The sequence below is a fragment of the Octopus bimaculoides genome, chromosome 3 (assembly GCF_046866305.1).
Source record: "Octopus bimaculoides isolate indiv1 chromosome 3, ASM4686630v1, whole genome shotgun sequence".
Taxonomy (NCBI): domain Eukaryota; kingdom Metazoa; phylum Mollusca; class Cephalopoda; order Octopoda; family Octopodidae; genus Octopus; species Octopus bimaculoides.
The window spans coordinates 137,807,049-137,829,782 of NC_142930.1; the positions used below are offsets into that span (position 1 = coordinate 137,807,049).

The 22,734-nt window shown below is 37.4% G+C and overlaps 1 protein-coding gene across 3 annotated transcripts in view; it reads right to left on the reverse strand.

Annotated features, from left to right (window-relative positions):
- LOC106877840 (glutamyl aminopeptidase) overlaps nt 1-22,734 on the reverse strand; it is a 311,216-nt gene that overhangs the window by 89,546 nt on the left and 198,936 nt on the right. For all 3 annotated transcript variants that reach the window (XM_089349726.1, XM_089349725.1, XM_089349724.1), the window contains exons 3-5: nt 17,640-17,749; nt 17,059-17,222; nt 5,662-5,782 (exon numbers count right to left, since the gene is read on the reverse strand). In XM_089349726.1, coding sequence (XP_089205852.1) covers nt 5,662-5,782; nt 17,059-17,222; nt 17,640-17,749 — 395 coding nt within the window. The remainder of the gene's footprint in view (nt 1-5,661; nt 5,783-17,058; nt 17,223-17,639; nt 17,750-22,734) is intronic.

Genomic DNA, 22,734 nt, shown 5'->3' on the forward strand with positions numbered 1-22,734 from the left:
TCTTGAGTGAGAGAGCAGTGCATGTCATCAAAGTGACACGGGTAAAATATACGAATCCCAATATACCCATCATGACTACCTGTCTGATAAAGGTATATCAGGCACATGCATCACAACCATGTGCGCGACATATCAAAATAAACAGCGCATGACCTTCCTAGTGGGGCTCAGGTAGAATTTTCTTCCGGTCGAGTAGCCCATCCCACACAAAAGGACCCTGAATAAGGGTTGTTTAAGGATGATGAATGAAACATCCATGTTTAACTCCAAAGAATTCCTCTCTACACATGGCTATGATGCTCCGCCACTACTTAAGCTCCAAATTCTTCCTTTTTCAAATTATAAGGGATTGTATTTTTTTTTCTTTTTCTTCTTGTTTCATTACGATCCTGGAATCAAACAGGCATGCTGGGTCGATTAGTAAGCAACTTCGCTTTATCTTATCTATAATTGTTATGTCCGTTCAATTACTTTCTAACTTCTTGTCCTTTTGAATGGGAAAGTCCCCCAAAATCTTACATCTATTATTATTACTATCATTGCCTTTGCACAGCTTCTAACGCTGGAGATGTACTACGGTGTCAGCTGTTCACTATCAGTGAACTAAGGTAACACCTCTATTTTTCGAGCACCTTCCGGAGTATTCGAGCGGTTCCAAGCAGTGATGTTTTCTGCAAGTGCTCCACCCTTATTGCAGTCCGTATTTGTTCTATGTACTTCTCGAGATTTTTATTCACTGTTCCCAGGGCTCCGACAATTATTGGTACCACTACCACCTTTTTCATCGACCACAACTGCTTAACTTCCTAAGCTAACCTGTCATACCTGTTAATTTTTCTTTCTCCCTTATCGCATATCTTGTTGTCAGCTGGGCATGCTATATCTATGTTCCAGCATAGTTTACTTTCTTTCTCAATTAAGACAATGTCTGGCTTCCTATTTTCTATCTCATGGTCGTACTGAATCATAAAATCCCACAAGATCTTTGCATTACCATTTTCGATGATGCCTTTAGGTTTGAGGTCATACCAATTTTTTCTCTGTCAAGACCATACCTGTTGCAAAGTGTCCAATGGACAAGCCTTGCTATATTGTCGTGGCGTCTCTTATATTCCTTCTGGGCTAGTGGCGTACATTGGCTGGTAATATGCTATGCGGTCTCATCATTTTGTCCACAGATTCTGCACTTATCACTTTCTGATGTGTTGCCTACTCAATATTTTATGTAGTTTGTTCTTAGTGCTTGCTCTTGGGCAGCACAAATTAGAGCCTCCATTTCCGGTTTTAAATTACTCAGCCATCTTTTTTCTCTGTCTGTCTTATCTTCAACATCCCTATGAAATTGTCCATGCAGTCTTTACTTTACCCACCTATTTTCAGTTTCATTCGTTTTCAATTGCTTGTACAGTGCTTTATCGTTGCAATCTTTCATCTTACACAAGCCTGACCTTACATCTAATAATAGCGATCCTGTGGCATTTTTTCATACCATGCTATGTTGTTTTTTTCTGCTCTAATTGCTGTGTTCGCATCCAATAAGTCTTCTTCCTCCTCATTTTATTGGTACATATAGTCTGTCTGTGTTACGTTTTGGGTAGAGTGTCACGTATCTAGTTAGCAACTTCCTTGTCTTTCTGTCTATGCTGTTTAGTTCGTCTACTGTCCATGCGATTACCTCTGCTCTATATCTAAGGAGTGAAACTGCCTAGGTGTTGATAGCTTCAATCTTATTCCGTTCGTTTAATTTCGACTTAAGGATCATTCTCAGTCTGCGCATGTACTCCGCCTTAAATTTTTCTGTCATTTCTTTCTCCATCAATTTATCCATTTCCCAAATCCCCAAATACTATAGCTCGTCTCTTCTATCTGCTTCATAACATCCCCCGATGGTTTCGATAGCCCGTCCTTACATTTGAACTTGCCTCTCTTCAAGACTAACACACCACACTTTCTCAGTCCGAACCCCATTCTGATATCAGCATTGAAAGTATACACTGTATCAACGAGGGAACTGACTTGGGCTTCGTTTTTACTATGAAATTGAGGTCATCTATGAATAACAAAAGGTTGACTTTTTGTTGGCGGCTTTTGAATACATACCCAACTTTTGCTTCCCTCAGAATCAGTGTTAGTGGTATCAAGCACAGTACAAAGATCAGTGGGGACAGGCAGCCCCTTGGAAGATGCCCTTCCTGATTTCTACTGTCCCTCAACGTCTTCCGTATGCTGTCAGGTCCGTCCTCCAATTCGCCATACTTTTTCCAAGCAATCGTTCAACATTCGATGCAATACCAAATAGGTTCATAATTCCATAATCCAAGAATGTGGTATCATATCGTACGCCTTACGATAGTCGATCCATGACATGGCTAAGTTACTTTTCCTCCTCTTGCAGTCTCTAAGTAGAGTTTTGTCTATCAGGAGTTGATCCTTGGTACCTCTGCACTTACGCTTGCAACCCTTCTGGCAGGACTCCATTTTTTTCCAGATGTTTGTATAGTGACTCTGCGAGTATTTTCATTCTTACTAAAAAGATTCAGATCATCCATGTAGAGCAAATGATTAATTTTTCTATTACTATTTCTGAACTAATACCCTGCTGTTGCTAAACTGAGGGGGAATAAACATAAGATAAATATTAAAGGGGATAACGAATCTCCTTGGAAAATTCCTCTTTTGATATCAACTTTCCCTAACAGTGTGTCACCTGAGTAGAGATCTACTTTCTATTTCTTCATGCTAAAACTAATTGATTTTCTTATGTTGTCTGCTATACTAAATTTACTCAAACATTCACTTATCCATGAGTGTGGGGTTATGTCATAAGTTTTCTTATGATCTATCCATGCTAATGTTAGATTTTCCTTTCTAGCTTTTACTTCATTTAGAACTCCTCTCGCCTTCTGCCTGCAATCTTTTTATTCTTCTGGCAGTAAACTTTGGCTCGTAAATACTTTCTGAAAGCATTCCTGCTAACAGCTTCCGCAGTAATTGGTCTGTAATTTTGTGGGTTTGCCGTTTCACCGGATTTTGGAATTAGGTTAGTTTTTCCCTTTCGTGAGCCATTCAGGCATTGTCACTGGCTCTGCAAGTGTTTCATTAAATTTCTCAGCCAGCTTTTTATGTGTTCCTGTTAGGTATTATTACCAGAAGCTGGGGATCTTGCTGTGCACGGATGCCTTCCATTTACTTAGCTTTTGGAGCGTCTGGGTAGCGTCTTCAGATTTTATAGGGGTCCAGAGTTGTTCAGGTGTTGCCTTCGTTGTTTTGTAGATCATTGCCGAGGTTGTTCCTTCGCCGACCATATTCCTTTCCAAAAGTCTTCCACTTCTTCTTCTGTTGGTGCTGCATTGATCTTTATTCTTCCACTTCTTCTCCTGTTGATGCTGCATTAGTCTGTATTTTATTTTTGCCATTATTATTATTATTATTATTATTATTATTATTATTATTATTATTATTATTATTATTATTATTATTATTATTATTATTATTATTATATGCTTTGACTTTTGCTTTGTATATGTACAAGTTGACTCCAAGGCAACAAGCTAGAGACCTCAAGAGATAACAAGAGACAACAAGCTAGAAGTTCATGCTGGTGTTATGCCTAGGGTGTCGTATATTTGGTTTTGTTCATAGTATTGTCCCAGAGAATGTTTAAGAAAACATGAGAAAATTATGAGTTTGTTTTAAAATTTGAGATTACATAGACAGTATTTTACGTAGGACACGGGCAGTCCTCATGAGCACTATCTTCTGAGTTTCTGCTATTTTGGGGTTTCCTGGCATCCGAGCTAAGCAGGAATCAGACCCCCTTTTAGTATCACTCCTAGTGCACCCATGACAACTGATATTGTTTTAGTCTTGAGGTTCCACATTTTGCCAATTTCTATTTCAAGATCTTTATACCTGCTCAGTTTTTAGTAGGTCTTTAACTTAAGTTTTGTTAGGTACTATGACTTCTTTTTTGTATTTGTCAGCTTCCATAAAGACTGAAAACAGTTTTTTTGTTCGTTTTTGTGGCTATTTATATTAGTTTTCCTTGCTTCTCAACTAGGTATTTCTGTAGTCCTATGGTGGTTATTTTGTAATAGTTTTCTAGCTGTAAAAGGCCTCTACCACCTTCCATGCGTGCCAAGGAGGCGAAGCGTTTATAACAGTTCTACAGGTCACTCTATTTCGATTTCCATTATATTCCTCTTGATGCCTTCCGATACTGTCTCCAAGGACCCAACAATAATTGGCACTATCTTCACCTTCATTTTCCATAGCCGGGCTATTTCGTACTTAAGAGGGTTGTAGTTATCTATCTTTTCTTACGCCTCTCGTGGCATTCAAAGAATTTTTGCATCTAGTTGTTAGTTGTTTCAAGATATTTAGCGAGTCTAATTGTGGAACTGAGATTTCTGCGCTTGTTATGACAGTTTTCAAGGATCTTGCAATTACTTAGGAGTTGATATTTGCATCGATATGAGTCATGTTGACAAATCTTCTTCTTCTTCTTCTTCTTCTTCTTCTTCTTCTTCTTCTCCGTGTGTGTGTGTGTGTGTGTGTGTGTGTGTGTGCATGTATGTATGTGAGAGAGGGGAGGAAGGGGTGATACTGAGAGAGAGACAGAGACAGAGAGAGAGAGAGAGAGAGAGAGAGAGAGAGAGAGAGAGAGAGAGAGAGAGAGAGAGAGAGAGAGAGCGAGAGACCTTCAGAGAATACCTTATACATTATTGAAATAAGTATGGAGAAGCCGTTTGGAGAAGAAGCCAAGAGGTAAAACTGAATTTTGACTGAGAGAGAAAACCGAGAAAACTAAAAAAAGAACGAATTATGAAATATGTGTCAGTCATTGAGAGTAATGAATGTGAGTAAGGGAGTCTGAGCATATGAGGAAGAAAGTGAAGAGACGACTTTTCAAATATACAACAAGTAATGAAAGTACTGCAAAACATTAACAAGAAACTCAAAAACAAGAAGCAAGCCACGAGGTAAAATATGAAAAAACTGAAAAAAGACTAAAATGAAATATGGCTTGGAATAAAAATATTAAGAATTGCTGAAAGGAGAACCCCAAAATATTCTCATTTTGACAGGCTTTTCAATAGTACATACATACATGCATACATACACGCACACACATACATACATATGTGTGTGTGGTATGTGAGTGTGTGCGTGCCTGTGTGTGTGAGTGTGTGCGTGCCTGTGTGTGTGTGAGTGTGTGGGGAGAAGGAGAGAACGAGAGAGAGAGAGAGAGAGAGAGAGAGAGAGAGAGAGAGAGAATGTGGGAAGGAGTGAGAGAATATGAGGGAGAGAGAGAGAGAGAGAGAGAGAGAGAGAGAGAGAGTTTTGGAAATGCATGTGAAAAATGAGACACACAGATAAGCAGAATATAAAAACTTATCTATGGCAGACAAAATGATACACTCATGGATTAACATACAGACTGTTAGTCGCAGGGAGTGATAAGTATACATTGAGACAAATGGCAATTCAAATAGTGAAGATGGAGTCAACATATTTCTTCTAGCAAGACCACTTCTAAAATGATAAAATTTCCTGACGAATTTCAATAATTAAGATTGTAACCTGAATGAAAAGACAAATTATTGGTATTAATCATTATTGCTATTATTGTGAAGAAGGACAAGGAAGACAATCAATTACCTGATTTGGTGAGAATATCAGATATATTGAAATATTCTGTGAAAAATGCATAACATCGTTCTGCGAACTTCAAGGCATAATTCGTCTGGTTTATCTTCTCTCGCTGGGCCCACATTCTTAACTACAAAAACAAAAGACAAACGATACCATAAAGTGGCGCGACATGACATCTATAGGTTATTAAGGATTTACATGTATGTGTGTATTTATGTGAGCGCGTGAGAGTGTGTATGATAGATCATGAACGCATATGAGAGAGCACGTGTGTGCATATAAAAATCTATCTGAAGTAAAAGAAAGATACAAAGGCTACAGACATAACCAAGATTCAATATACAAAGCATTCAGCCTGACAAAATATATCACCGTATTACAAGTTAACAAATAAGATTTCTTATTAAAACGGTATTGGACCAAATTCAACAGATTCAAAGACAAAGAATAATGCAACTCCTAGCTTAATACCTGAATAACAATGTATCCGGCTGAACACCACTGCGTCCTCGTTTCTTTCCTATTTCAAATCAAGTATGTAAATGTTTGCTCCTGCTTATTATTTTTTTTGTAGCTAACTTTCCATTTTCCAAAAACATCTCCCTTATTTCCTTTTACCAGATGGGATTACTTCTATTAATGTCCAGCACACAGAAAAGCATCAACTCTTCGTTCGATGCTACTGAAATGCTTGAAAAGATCGGGAAGCAAACTTTAAAATCCGCAATACAGTAAGCGATAGCTATGCGATGCATACGCTAGTCCACCAGGTTTTACATAGACGGGTAGAAGGTATTGGAATAAATAGTACTAAAATAATTTAAGTTTGTCAGTGTTCATTGATGATATGTGACCGAAAAAAATGTATGCCTCAACAGTTCGTTTCCAAGAAAAAGAATGCGGTAAGCACGTAAGCATACTTATTGGTGTGCATATAATTATAGTATACACACACTCACACACACACAGACACACACACACACACACACACACATACGCGCACGAAAACACGTACGCACGCACGCACGCACGCACGCACGCACGCACGCACGCACGCACGCACGCACGCACGCACGCACGCACGCACGCACACGTTTATATGTATACGTATGCATGTATTTATAGTTAATTTTTTTCCCTATAATATATCTACCTTATTTTCAGTATTTATGTATGTTTATTTTTAGAATATATTTATTTATTTTTAGTATATATTTATTTTATTTTTATTCGGAAGTCCTGCGGCGATGGGAGGGTAGTGAAGCATGCAGACCTAATGGGTTAGAAGATTGTAGTCAGCGACCTGCACGTAGGCAGCCCATGCTAGATATAAAGTCGTCTCCTTATCACTCAAGACAGCGATAGTATTCGGTTGAAGCGTGGGAGTCTAAGCAGCTTCAGTTGGAGAGGGCACTGCTCACCTGAAGGCCGGAGAGGTTCTAGAAAAGGTGAACCAAAAAGAAAAAGAAAATTCCTGTCTTTCTATATCTGGTCAGTTTAGCGCGCCTGACGGATGTCCACCCTGCACTTGAAAAGCAAAGAGACATTTTTTTTTACAAAATTTGGATGGAACTTGAACATTTCATGGAATTTGCGCACTCTGCTAGATATCAAGAGTGAGTGTAGGCCTCAAAGACTCACTGCACTTGTTCGCGAGCTAAACCGCTATAACATTGATATAGCTGACTCGTATAGGAGGTGGTGGTTAGCTTGAGGAAGTAGGAGGTGGATATACCTTTTTTTTGGAAGGGGAAACTGAAGCAGGAGCGCAGAGAGGCTGGTGTTGGCTTTGTCGTTCGATCTGATATTCTTAAGAAGTTGGAGGAGCTTCCTGTTCCTATAAATGAACGTCTAATGATTCTACGATTGCACCTGAAAGTTGGGCGGTTTGCTACTCTAACGGGTGCCTACGCACCTACTCTGGCTAGTTGTGATGAAGATAAAACTATGTTTTATACCTAACTGAGAGCCATACTTCAGAAAATCCCCAATTCTGATAAAGTCATTCTACTGGGAAATTTGAATGCCAGGCTTGGAACAGACTCGCAAGCATGGAACTCTCTAGGACATTTTGGTGTAAGGAAAAGGAATAGCAATAGTATTGCTGCACAGAGGACTTTCAGCTGTGCAGCGAAATCTAGCACTTGCCCACTATAGCCGTGTAAAATCACTACTGCAGCGATCTCTCAGGAAGGTGCAGAACACTTGGTGGGAGGATCTTGCTTGTGATGTTCAGACTGCTGCTGATGCAAATGACAGCAAGAAGCCTTGCCATCTTATGAAGCAAGATTATGGGCCTAAGAGCTCTGCATCAGCTCCTTTGCCTTCCAAGGAGGCTTCTACTCTATTCTACTAAATCAACAGAAATCACAGGCCTCTGAACTCCTGAAGCATGAGTCAGTTGTGGATGAAACAGTGATTGATACTATGCAACAAAGACCTATCGTTGGTTCCTTAAATTCAACGCCCTCAATCGATGAGGTAATGACAGCAATAAGTAAACTGAATCTTGGTAGGGCACCTGGAAGGGATAGAATTTGTGCTGAAATCTTGCGATCTGGTGGTGATTACATCATACAATTCCTTCACAAACTTATTTGTATAGTCTGGAGGGATGGTGCAATGCCTAAGGACTGGAAGGATGCAATTATTCTTCCTGTCTATAAAAGAAAAGGAGCCAGAACAATGTGTGGTAACTACAGAGGTATTGCTCTACTATTAGCTGCTGGCAAGGTTCTGGCAAATATTCTTCTTACCTGCCTGATTGGGTCTCGTAAATGATGTCCTATCTGAATCTCAATGTGACTTCTGATTTGGTAGAAGGACGATGAATATGATTTTCACAGCAAGACAGATGCAGGAGAAGTTCTATGAGTAGAATATGGATCTTGTCCAGGTATTCATTGAATAGGGCCATGCTATGGAAAATACTTGGCAAATTTGGATGTCTGAATCACTTTGTATCTATAATTAAATCATTTTATGACGAGATGGAAGTTTGGGTCAATGTTGGTGTTGGCATGGCAGGACCCATTCCTGTAAAAAATGGTGTCAAGCAGGGTAACATCCTTGCCCCAACTCTCTTTTCTTTGTACTTTGATGCTGCTTTTACTCATGCTTTTGCTAAGGTTAGCTCTCTGGGAATATATGTCAGGTAATTCTTTCGAAAGCCTAGATCGTCTGCTTACTACATCGTTACACATGTTTACGAATAGCTCTTTTTAGAATGCAAAGCACTCAAATTCAGCCGGCTACTTTGCACGATTGGTAAATGACTGTGATTGCCAAATACCACTCAAGACGCCAGACACCAAAGTTGGTCTATGCTTGACCCGGAACTACAGCTCCGTTAAAGAGTCAAGCTACGTAAAGTTATGCTTAACAAAAACACCGTACATACACAGCGCCTGGAAAACCCTGAAGATGTGTCGCAGTCGCAGTGCGCTTGCATATTATTAACCACAGCATCTCGAGATTCCATGCAGAGGGTCTTAGCTATAGAATGAGCTGCCTCATCTGTAGAACACTTCTTACGAAATATACTAATTACAGAGGTTGCAATCTAGTCAAATGTGTTAGGCGACAGTATAAGGGCGATGAAGGCATATGCCAACTCTAACTTGAACTTTCAGGGAAAGTTTTCTCTCACTCTGTTTCTAGGTGAGACATTATCCTGATTGTAATCACATGCAAGTTCCTATTCAATTAAGGTCTGGGCAGAAGTAAATTAATCGAACAGTCAGTCAAAGACACATACTAGCCATTATGGACATATTTCTTGAAGTATCAAGGTGAAAACCTTAATCTAATTATATAATGGTGACGGTCATGAGGGTGATAAAGGAGGAGGAAGTGGTGTTGATTTTGATGAGAATGATAATGATGATGATGGCGATGCTGCTGCTGCTGCTGATGATGATGATGATGACGACGACATCGACGACTACGAAGATTTTGATACTGATAATAACTATTTTGATGACGATTATGTTCGATGATGCGAGTGATGATTCTGAGAATGCTGATGACATTCCTTGAAGACAATGATGGTGAAATTGTTGTGCAGATGATCATTGAAGATAAAGATGATGTTGATGATAATGATGAGTATGGAGACGATGGAGATAGTAATAATGTTCACGATAACGAGGGAGATGATAATGACGACGTCGATGATACTGCTGCTGCTGGTGATGACGACCCTGATGACGGTGGTGGTGATAATAAAAGTGCCGATGATGATGATGATGATGATGATGATGTACGGTGATGATAAACTGTTGTACAAAGCAATTATGTCTTCTGCCAACGAAATCGTAAATTTGACACACTATGCTATTTAAGCCGTTCAAGTAATAAAATATAATTTTTTCTCCATCTGCTATAATTGTTAAGGCGCATTCTATAAAGTTGTTTTTAGTAATGGTACTTAGCTGAACTCAGAATTAGAGAGAGATTAGGACTTGGTATTTATTTAATCATTGATTTTTAAATCGAAGGAACTCCTTGTTACCATTGAGTGTTGAATAATCTCTCAGAAAATGAAATCTCTATTTTTGACTCCTTCAAACACTAACCTATATTATCATTAATGTTTCTTTTTTTTATCAAATCGCCCGACCATTGTTTACCCATTTAACCCTAATATATAAATGACTTTGCCCAACAAGGGTGATTTTATTTGGTAGCCTTACCTACTTGAAATAGCAGCTAAATTCTCTGAAATTACAACTTACTGTCTTTAAAATATCTAACACTACATTAGATAATGTAGTATAGATACACAACGCCTAAAATATGGGATTGTTTCGACTGGAACACTTTTGGTAATAGATCCCGTTAATTAGGACAACTCCTGAATTTGTATTTATCTCTTTATCCTCGCTCTCTAGACGCACTCCATATACGGTGATTCTAGTACTTATAAAGACTTAAGTCTGGTGAATACATCAATTGTCTGTGTCTATATAATGAAACTATTTGTTATTTTGTAGCAGAGTATGGTGTTTGACCTCCCATGGAATGTTCCGATGTGCAGTCTGTTCGTTGTTACAGCATAATTATATATTAGGTTATGCCATAAGTAATATCCTGACTTCTATATCTTCAATTTGTAAACGCTTTAACAGTATTTTAGAATGTCTTAGACATTCAAGTAATATTTATATGTATTTGGAGATATTTAAACTAATTAAATTACATTTTGCAAGATAATCTAATGGAAATTTCGCTAATTATAACTCTTCAAATATGGAAGTGTCTAAGGAGCATTTGAGGCACATCTTACTATAATGGGCATTATGTCCGTCTGTCTGTCCGTCAGTCCGTTTGTCCGTCTGTCAGTCTGCCCATCTGTTCCCTCTCCACGGTCAAACAGCTGGACCAATGGTCACAATGTTTTTTGGGATTACGAAGGAGGTAATCAGGAAGGTTTTTGAAACAGTCTGACTATCTAGTGGATACTGAGTTTTGTATTAATAAATCACCTTTGATTTTTTTTGTTAAGATTTCGGCGACGAGGATTAACTCTGGATTTCGCCCCCGTATAGTTCGTGCATTTAGGGGATTTAGATTTGCAATACTATATTTCCTTATCGTAGATGGGCAGATTTGCTATCTTACTAGAATGGGCGTTATGTCTGTCCATCTCTTTGTCTATTCTCTCTTTACGGCCAGACGGCTGGACCAATGGTTACGATATTTTTCGGGATTACAAAGACGGTAGTCAGGAAGGTTTTAGCATTAAAAAATCTGAAAGTATGACTATTTCGTGGATATCGATTTTTGAATTGATAAACCACCTTCGCATTTTTATTAAAAATTCACCGATCATAAGTAACTCTGGGTTTTCATCGTATAGTTCGTGGCCCCATCCAAATCCCGAGTGGACATCTGCTCTTCTCTTCGTTCTCGTGAATTCATGTCTCTCATTTTGGTGATTAGTGGCGAAAAATGGATCTGTTATCAAAATGTTCAGCGTCGTAGACATTGACTTGAAGAGCCCAACCACTGCCGAAAAATGAGTTCCATGTGAAGAATGTTATTCTCTCTGTTTTTGATGGGATTGCAAAGGTGTCATTTAATTTGAGTTGCTACCAACTGATGCAACAATCAATGTTCAAATCTACTGTCATCAATTAGAGCGTTTGAACGCTGCTTTGAAGTAAAAAGGCCTGCTTTAGTGAATCGAAAGGGAGTGATGATTTATCAGGACAATGCAAGGCTCCACCCTGCAAAGATCATGCCACAGAAGGTTGAGAAACTTGGCTGGAAAAAGCATTGCTCATCTGCCTTATTTCCCAGACCTTGCTCCTTCAGATTACCATTTGTTTCGGAGTTTACAGAATCATTTGAATGGATTAACTCTCGAGCAACTGACTTTTCAGACTTCTTCTCTTTGAAACCGAAAGCGTTTTTCATTAATGGGATTAAAAAGCTTACGAGTACACGGAAAGATGTCATAGAGAATCATGGAAACTATATTGACGATTAAGTTTCAATAAAATGATAAACGGAAACTGAAAGAAGCCCTTCGTATATATATATATCATACAGACAGAAAAGTGATATTTCAAACACAGAATAGCCCTGAAAACAGCAGATAGATTGGGTATTTTTTCTTCATATAAGGGTAAAGTACTCAATCTTTCTGTTACTTTCACGGTTATACTGCGTTCGAAATATTACTTTCTTGTCTGTATGATACGATACATATTCAAAAGACAACAACAAAATATGTTTCAAATAATCTATGCATTTAGCGTTTAATTTGACGGAATTTGATATCAGCGGGCAGTTTAGCTTAATGGTAGAGTACTCAGCCGGTATCTGAGAGGTGCAAGTTCGTGTCTGCTGACAACCTTTTCCGCCATATAAGGGTAAAACACCCAATCTTTGTGGTGTTTTCACGGCTATACTGCGTTCTAAAAATTACTTTCTTGTCTATATGGTACGATACACATTTGAGGCCTCCCCCACCAAACAGCCCCACCCAAAGTTTGTTTACATATGTTGTTGTATATATATATATATATAGATATATATATTTATTATATGTATTTATTTTCTCTAAGATATTCGGTTAAAATGTGTAACGGTTAAGCTGGTTCCTATGTATTTCCCTGAAGAGAAGATTACATCCTTGTCAACAACACCTATTGCTATGGAAGGTATAATTTGTAATCTTCGAAACATATGTTGGAAATAAAAGAATTCATTTAACATATGCGTTTTACTCCATTTACTAATTATATATGTATGTGTGTGTGTGTGTGCATGTGTGTGCGTGTGTGTGTGTGCGCGAGAGTGTATGTATAACTGGCAGTACAGCAAAAAAAAAAACAGAATAAGTAACTAGGGTTTATTCGTTCAGCTAAAATTATATATATATATATACATCATGTATACATATATACACAGGCATGTATATATATGTTCTCTCCATCGCTCTATTATCTTATCTTGTCTCTTTCCAATTAACCATTAATTTCCTTTAATTCTCCGTTAATCTCCGTTTATACTGTCTTATACTCTCCATATTCTCTTTTACAATTGCACTCTCCCTTTTTCTCATTACTAACTGTCTTTCTTACCATTAGAGCTCCTGCCTTTTATTTTTTCACTTTGTTTCTCTTTAATTCTCCTTTCTGTTCAGCTCTTTCCCATTAATTTCTAATTATTCTCATTTTACTTTACTTTAAATCTACTCTTCCTGCTCTCCATTTAAGCTCCTATTAATCACTCTGCTGATTAGTTTCGCTCTCTTTCTTCTTGGTCTACTTTTACCTCCAGCTTCTACCCTTTTCAATCGTTATATCTTCTTTGTCCTACCACCAACTCTCACTTTTCCTCCTCTCAACACACCAGTATTAATTTCTGATTCTTCTCACTTTTTAAAAAAATCTTTTTCTGTATCCTTGCTGAATCTTCACTGTAATTCGTTGCTCTCAGTTTACTTTGTTTTTGTTCTAAATTCAATTTTACGCATCTCTCCTTTACTCTTCCTTTATTGTAACCTTACTTCGTCTTTCATTTTCCCTTGCATTCCGTATGCTGTCCATTGTTTTTCCTTTTGTCACGTTTTACCACGTGTTTGCTTCATTCACTACATCTTGACTAAATCCTCAATGTGTTCTAATCTCACCGACGCTCTGATCTCCCTTTCTCGTTGCTATCACTTTACCCTTTTCTTTCCCTTTCAGATTTCTCTCCTTTTTCTCGCTGCTTACCTATCTTTGGCTCATCTTTCTTCTCCGTATTGTTCTCTCCTTTCTCTCCATTATCTTCTTAATCAGTCTTTACTTTTGTCTTTTGACCTATACCTTATTCTATTTACCTCTGTTACACATGTCTTGGTTTTTCTGGAAATATGAAAGATTTAACATAACGAAAAAGACAATAAAGCAGTGAGAGAGCGGGTGAGCGAGCGAGAAAGCGAGAGAGAGAGAGAGAGAGAGAGAGAGTGAGAGAAAGAAAGAGCGAGTGTGAGAGCATATGAAAATTAAAGATGGGGAAGGAAAGAAATAATGAAAAAAGGGAAAAAGAAAATAAAATAAAAATTGGGTTGTTAAGAACGATATTTTTCGTGATAATATTTTCTAGAAATACTGACAGGAATCTAAATATCAAAAGATGTTGTTGTGGTTGGTAGTGATGATGTTGGTGATGATGATGATGTTGACGATGATGATGATGATGATGATGACGATGATGATGGTGATGACGATGATGATGGTGATGATGATGGTGATGATGACGATGATAATAATGATTGTAGTGATGGATACCGTGGCAATGAGGATAGCTCATAGCTATGATGATGATTATGGTGATGACAATCGATTTTTACCATTATCATGATGGTTTGTTGGTGGTGTTGCAAATCATGATGTCGATGTAATGATGGTGATTATGATGGCACTGTTATTACGGATCATCAAGATAATAAATAAAATGATGGTGGTAGTGGTAACTGTCGAGGATATGATGATGACAATGAAGATGATAATATTGACAATACTGATAATGAAAATAGCGGCCGTGATAGTGATGATGATAATAAAAATGATGATGATGGTGATGATGATGATGAAGATGATGAGGATGATGATGATGACGACGACGATGATGACAATGTTGATGATAGTGGTGATTAGATTGTATCGATGCACAATGAACAAGATAATTGCTGCAATTAAAACATAAAGCCGAGGCAAACGATAAAAAGTTTTTTTTTTTTAAAGCAAACAAAAATACCAAGTAAAATTCAATTATGATAGAATATGATATCTCCAATCATTGTTTGATTGTTGATTTGAATTCATATGATTTCATCAGCTGCATTGTATTATAGTGTTGTTGATGTGTGCCTTCATTCTCTTTCAAAGAGATGTTGTTTCTCTAAGCGCATGCATGTAGAGTGAAAAATACGAGATTAAAAACAACAAAACAAAACAAATCGATGCATATGGACATTTGAATGTCTATGCGTGTGTTTAAATTTATGTATAAGAGCACATTGTGTATGTAAGTGCGTTTGTGTTGAAATGGTCAAGTAGATATGCTGATGCTTTACTAATTCATACATGCCACGGTAAGTCTGTCTATAATTTCATCTTGATTTTCAGGATGACATTAGACTATAAACACCTCAAAATCACACAAGTATTAGAATATTAGTAACGTCTAATTTAAGAACACTCATAAAATTTCTATGTTCCTGTTTGTATGTAGAAGAGGTAGAATAGTCGAGTGAGTAGCCTATCATTTCATCGCAATCTCAAATCTAATACAAGTATTTCGTCGCATTTTTGGGGCAACTACGTATTCCTTTTCTGTTAGGTGCCACGAAAACGGTATATGTATGTGAAGTTGAAGCTTACTTGCAAATGAAAATAATATATAAGCATATGCATGTATACATACATATATCTACATACCTACATCTACATGTATATATAGATGCATATACGGGTTCAGGACGTTAGAAAAATGAACGGCGACATAAAAACAAAACGGACTTGGTTTACAGACAACAGAACGAACACATAGAAAAACAAACAAGCCACTTATGGAATTATTCCTTCATCAGCTGCCTCTATTCTAAAACTAGGCGTTTCGAAGATAAGGCAGGACGCACTCTTAGAATAGTTTCTTCCTGAGTAGTGGATTAACTCACTTCACTAAACAGAGGATTTCAAGGTAGCAAACACAAACCAAGACAGGAAAAATTGGACGAAAAAATACCTCACAATGCCATCACGTTTCAGCTCGCTGTAGATGTAGGAACACAATAAGTAGCAACCAAATAATCTTTTTGCTTTCTACTCTAAGCACACGGCTTGAAATTTTAGGGGAAGGAGAATACATCGATCCCAATGCTTGACAGGTATTTATTTCATGGACCCCAAAAGGATAAAAGGCAAAGTCCACCTCGGTGATATTTCAACCCAAAATGTAAAAAGCCGAAGAAATGCTGCTAAACATTTTGTCCGGTGCGGTAACAGCTCTCCCAGCTAGCCGCCTTAATATCAACTAAATAATCGTAGTAAAAGGGAAGGGGTTGGTTGATTAAATCGAGCCCAGTACTTGACCAATACATCGAATTATCGAACCTAGAAGAAAGAACAGAAACACTAACCTCCGAAAGATTTGAACTCAAGGTTTTGACGTAGTAATGATGATAGTATAAAAAGCTAGAACAAATGCCGACGTGTAGTAATAACTATATTAAAAATGACTCATAATATTCACACTAGGTTACTGTATTAGAGAGCTAATTATATCGTTCCCAATAATTGGCTGGTAGCTTATTTTTTCGACCTCGGAAGGATGAAAGGACACGTTGATCCCCACAAAATATCAGAAACTTATACGGCAATACATTTTGCGGCTTTGCTAATTCTGCCATCCACGTGGCTTATTTATTGTTGTAATGATATACGGTGTCGTAGTAGTTATATACATCTGTATATCTGTAAATGCGGAGCGTGTATATGTTGCACTCAATAATCTAGTAATATCATTGTATACATGGTGTAGTTTCTGTGTGAAGCAATGGAACATATCAATATAAGAATAGAAATAAATAGTAATTGGATACAGTCTCAAATTGAAAAATTGCATATTAAATATATTTACGAAGACCAATATATCCTAAAATAAAAAGTAAAGAAGTATATATATTTGGAACTTAGTAACCTCGGTATTAGTCTCAAATATATCTTTCCAAAGACGGACACCTCTTCGAAACGTTATTACCTCTCGCAAAAATGAATTCACTGTAATTTATTTTTATCTACCAACTTTTGCTGACGCAGGCCATCACCTGTTTCCTTGGATTCTGGATGCTACTGTATTTTAAACAACAACGAAATTATTTATAATTACAGCATATCAACTTACAGTGTAGTTATTTTTTAAGATTTTCTCCCTATAGTCGAAGTCTGCAACAACAAACGCAAGTAGATAGGAAGACATAATCGGCGATGTGGTGTACTGGTTTCGCATCCACTTATCCGATAGTTTCGTTTGGTTGACAATCGGCATGTTACTAAGAGCTACATATCCTAAAATGAGAAAGAAGAGAGTGTATATGCTTGACATGCATGTTTGATGCCGAAAATATCCAAATAACGAAACATACTCTTTATGGCTAATTCGTACTCTATTGATAATGTAGACTAATATTTATAGATAATATAGTGTACTTCTTATCCTACATTGATTACTTTTAGTGAACATTACAGATAATTAGCAATTACTTTTAAAAACCTTCAATGGTATTTTAGGCAATTTATTATAATTAAATAAGGAAAAGTTTTGTTGCCGAGTTCACATATATTAAAATACTGAAGTAAAAGCGTCTTTATAAACTGTTGAAATGAGTAGTAATCCGAACGCTTTTGTGCAAGAATATATGTAATGAAGGAAATGAAATTTCAGTCTTATATAGAAATTGGATAAATGAAGAAAATGGCCTTTACCTGGAGGGTATATAATACTGACTGTAAATCGGGCTTTTAAATCAGGTTCGTCGAAACAAGGAAATACCTTTCTTGCGTCAGCTGCTTGTAGTTGAGATGAAGCCAAATGCCTGCGTAAAATAATTAGTGGGTGAAATTACAATTAAAATTATTTTAAAGTTAGGCACTATTTGTATAAATCTTTTTAATAATACGCTCCTGAACAAATGAACGGGTAACAATGAATCGGTTAGGATTTGAACTTGTTTCTGAAGCATGAAATTTGATACTGTTCTGTATTACGTCTGATGTTTTATTGTTTTCTCTGTTGCAAATGAATGAGAAAGTCGCATAGCACATTAGAGTGTAGGGTTGCTACTTGAAAACATCATCTTCTCAACGTTCCTTCCTCTTTTAAGCGCCATACGTGGTTGGCCAGGGACGTGATGTTGCACCTTTCCGGTATCCTAAAAGAAAACTTATGGTTGTTCAGATGTTGCTTAACCTGGGGCACAGGTAAACCGACATATTTTCGTGTATGTGTACTGGATGTGCTACCGCCGCCGATTCTTGTGTCCTTAACTCCGGGTCTGATGTCGTTGTTGATGCTGCTGGAATCGCTGCTGGTGCTGATATTCCTGGACGTGATTCTGGTTCTTCCGCTGTTGCTGCCGTTGTAACTGTTGGTATTGTGGTCTCTACTGCTTGAAGCGCTGCTGTTGCCACTGCAGCCTCCGCCACCATTGTTGCTATTGTTGCTGTTGTCGGTGGGTGCATCGTTGCCGCTTATGCAGTTAATCTCGTCGTCGTCGTTGCCGTTGTTTTTGTTTGGGTGGATAAACCGTTGCTACTTAGGTTGTCACTCTGGTTGCCAGTGGCAGCTACCTCGAGCTCATGCACAACCACCTTGGCTTCGCATCACCTCCCACTGGGCAGCTATTATATACCCTACATGAGCATCCTGCCTCTGCTCGCAGCTTAGGGATACTCACTAAAATTTTCTTTGTGTTGGGTTCGCAAATAAGTTGTGCCTATTAAACAAACGTCCGTATTTGTGTGACTGTATGAAGTGTTTGTCTTTCAGTCTAAAGTATATTCTTCCCACGCATGTTTTAACATAGAGAGGGAAAGATGGGGCAAACTAAACGTCATTACCGTGGCGCTTCCTTTTGCTAGTACCAGGGATTTGAACTCTGAACATAAGTAGCCAGAAGGAATATCGCTAGGGAATTTTCGACGCTGTAACGATTCTGCTAATCCACAGCTTTTGCAAAGAAAGAGATAATGAATTATATGCTGTTGTATCTTGGGCGAGTCATCTCACCAATAAGTAACACATGCAATAGTTCAATTAACCAATGAACTAATCGACTACTTCATTATTTCTTCAATTAATCAAGCAAACAGAGTTCTTAGAGCGTCGAAAAATATATCGTGAAGCATTTATTCGGGATCTTTACGTTCTGAGCTCAATTTCTGCCGAGATCAACTTTGTCTTTATCGCTCTAGATCGATAAAATGAATTGCCTATCAAATACGGGAGGGGTCCTATTTAATCGACTAACTCCATCCATCAAAATTTCAGGCCTTGTATCTATGTCAGAAACAGTTCTTGAATCACTACCATAAATAGCCAGTCAATTGAACCTCGTATTTGTGGTGGTGAATATCTTGACTTAGGGAATACTATTGAAAATTTATATACATAGTGGATATATATACATACATATATATATATATATATATATATATAGTAGATCTTAGGCAAATCAGTTTTTCAGAGCACATCCCTCCTCTAGCTACATCTATGACTACATTTAACTCCCGAATCATTGACCAGTGAAGGGTACCTTTATTATCTAATTCGTTTCTTAACAGTCATATATATTTACACCTCTATAAATTCGATAAGAAAGCGCGAATAATCTAATCGATACAAATACTAAGAAATCAATGTTTCCTGTGTATGGCACTGTGTTGTATTCGGGGCTAACAGATTCAACTGTGAAAAAGTAAGTTCCCTTAGCTGTATGTAGGTAGCCATGATTGATAATTTATTGCCGTAAGCATCATAGTGCAACTGAGCTGATTAGAACTTTACTGGTTTTTAATGACAAGTAAATACTTGTAACACAGCAGCATCCTACTCGTGGGAACATATGTATCCCCTTCCCTTTATATTAAGAAAACTTGTGATAAATGCTAGCACTGTAGGTGTCTGTGGTTAGGCCAACAACGGTTTAATGTCTGTCTTCAATGCGTCATTCCATACGTAGAAGGATATAAAACGTTAACCATTCAACGCCTAGATGGGCAGCTTGCTGTTATTGACCACTGAAATCGTCATTTATATGAAACAGTCGTTAGCAATGGGGAATAATGCATTAATTAACCTCAAATTTTCAACACTCAGTCGAATAATTTTAACGAAGTAAACTTGATTTTGGTTCTGCAAGCACATGCATAAATCTTTATTTCTATTAACAACTAAATACATTTTCAATATGCAAACTGATTTTTCTACATATAAACTGATTTCTTTTCAGACAAATAATTTTCAGTTGATATTATATTAGTAATACAATGAGAAAATTTAGTTACGAATGTATGCTTCTTTTAATAAAATCATGAAATTAAATTATTCTCATTGCAGTAGATTAATGCAAATAACTAACTGCTGATTGGTTTTTGCGTCATTTACTTTGAAGACGATGAAAAAATCGATAAAATATTTATTCATGTCTAGGTTATATATTTGATAGAAGACAAGAAAATTCAATTGATGAAACTTCTGCATAGACCTGGAGAAATGAATATTGAAGTCACTCCGAAGTTAAATAGTGTAAAATATAATCTGCAACTTTCAAATTAGGTAACTCTAATACTGTAAAACACAAAGTATGAGTATATTCCTGATTTTCTGAGTCCATAATGTAGTTTCAGTTTCTTATTTTCAAGGAATTTCATTTCACTTACACCTAGTGCCAATGAGGAAGTCTCGAATATCACAACCTGCCATTCTACCTTTAACATGAAATTTAAATCCCTCAACAGAAATAATTCCTTTTCAACATAAAATCTTAGATTTTTTAGTTTTTCGGAATATAATAACTATTTAACCAAGATAAGTTATTTTCTGCTTAGGTTCTGTATTTCTTGTTGTTGAGTGGCTTCGACCAGATCTAATTGAGTAGGCTCATGTTACAACAAATGAAGCGCACAGAGGTAACCTGACTAACAATATTGTCAAGTAAAGCAAACTCTCTTCGTCCATTCGTGTTTTAAAAGATATCTTTCGAATAAGACTATAGAAATTTGTTGTTGGAAATTTAGTTTACTACATTGAAAAGGTCATTAACACACTATCTAGTTGAGTAAAGATCGATAAATGAGTGGGTCTACCATTATTCAGTCGGGTCAGATCCAATCCAGTAGAGTTCTGATTAAAAACTTACTATCTGTAAACTTTCTTTTTCTCCGCCTGAAAGACGTAAAGCGTATAGATTAGCATTTATAAAACTGCATTGCCGAATGAACCCTTATTTTTTAAAGTTGATAGGATATGATTTAAGGGATACTTGGCTGCCGATTGTTACACGTCGAACGTGTGCAGAGAAGCTCCATTGTTGGTTTGTAAAAAGAGATACCTATCGTTTAAATACAGAATAATCGAAAACTTTGAACGATCCTATTTAATTAGACTGTACAGGTACTGCGAAAGTAGATGCAGAACTCAGTACTGTGAGTAACCAAAATTTAAGAAGTTCTTAGACCGTATTTGACAAAACAATGTGTTATCTCTACAGCAAGAAGCCTATATCATGAATGGATTCGCCTACAGCAAGGTACATAGTCCCCTTATTTGCCTGAAAAACGCAACTTAAATCCAAACTGGTGGTTCTCCATTTAATGTATAAATACACACACATACATACGCAGACACACACACACACACACACACACACACACACACACACACACACACACTCATACACACAGACACACATACGCGCGCACGCATTGACAAATATGGGTATATGAAATACAGCAGAAATTCTTGAGTTGTTAAAATAAGGAGGAGATCACAAAGGACAGGAATGACCGGTCATATGCAGTTCTCAAGAAGACTCGCTCATCTCGGCGAAAGTGATTTTAGGTAGAGCTATGTGCACACGCGCGTATCTGAGTTTATACACATCCATCGTTTCTGTAACTGCAGTTCTTTCTTTACTCGACTTTTCTTTCTACTTAGAGCTACTTCATTTTTCATCTATCAATACTGTTCTTTCCACCTATGTTTTATTCAAACCCCGCTATGCCATCAAATTAACTCTCCATACGATTCACATTCTTCCTTCACCACCTATCTCTCCTACTTCATATACTACTTCAGCTTCTTTATTCCTCATCCACTCCTGCAACTTACACAACATGTCATTCTCATTTCCCTTTCTCTCTTCGTCTTATTTACTGTACCGTTATTACTATTCTGTAACTCCTGGCTCAACGGCTCTACTCATTCACTTCACTTGGAAGTTCCACCCTAACTCGTTATCACCATTATTTTTATCACTGGCCAGCTCCATCCGTTCTCTCCCACCTTTTCTTCTAAAATGTTAGTAGCTATGTAATTCATCTACAGCAAGAAGCCAATTCTGCTCTGGCCTTTATTTCTCTACTCATCTCCTTGCAAAAAGTGATCTCCCTCAGAATTCGTAGTCTTTCAAGCAGCATGGAAACCTCACTTGTACTGGTAGTGTGAAAAATGTACCATTACCCGTTACAAAATAGTTGGTGTTAGGAAGGGTATCAAGTCATAGAAACCATGTTAAAGCAAACACTGGTGTACGATGCAGTTCCATTGGATCTTGTCAAACCCATGCCAGCATGAAGCACGAAAGATAAATGATGACGATGACTTTGATGATAATGATTATGATCTCTGCCCCTTGTCATAATTATCAAAAGAAATTAAGAAAACTAAAATGGGTAAATAATCTCAAGAATCCAGAATTTCATCAAAGTTGACATGTCATTAAGAGATAGGGCCGTTTTATTGTCTGGAAACAGTCGAGGACACATGTCTCTGCTTCAGTATACACGATGCTTCAATATG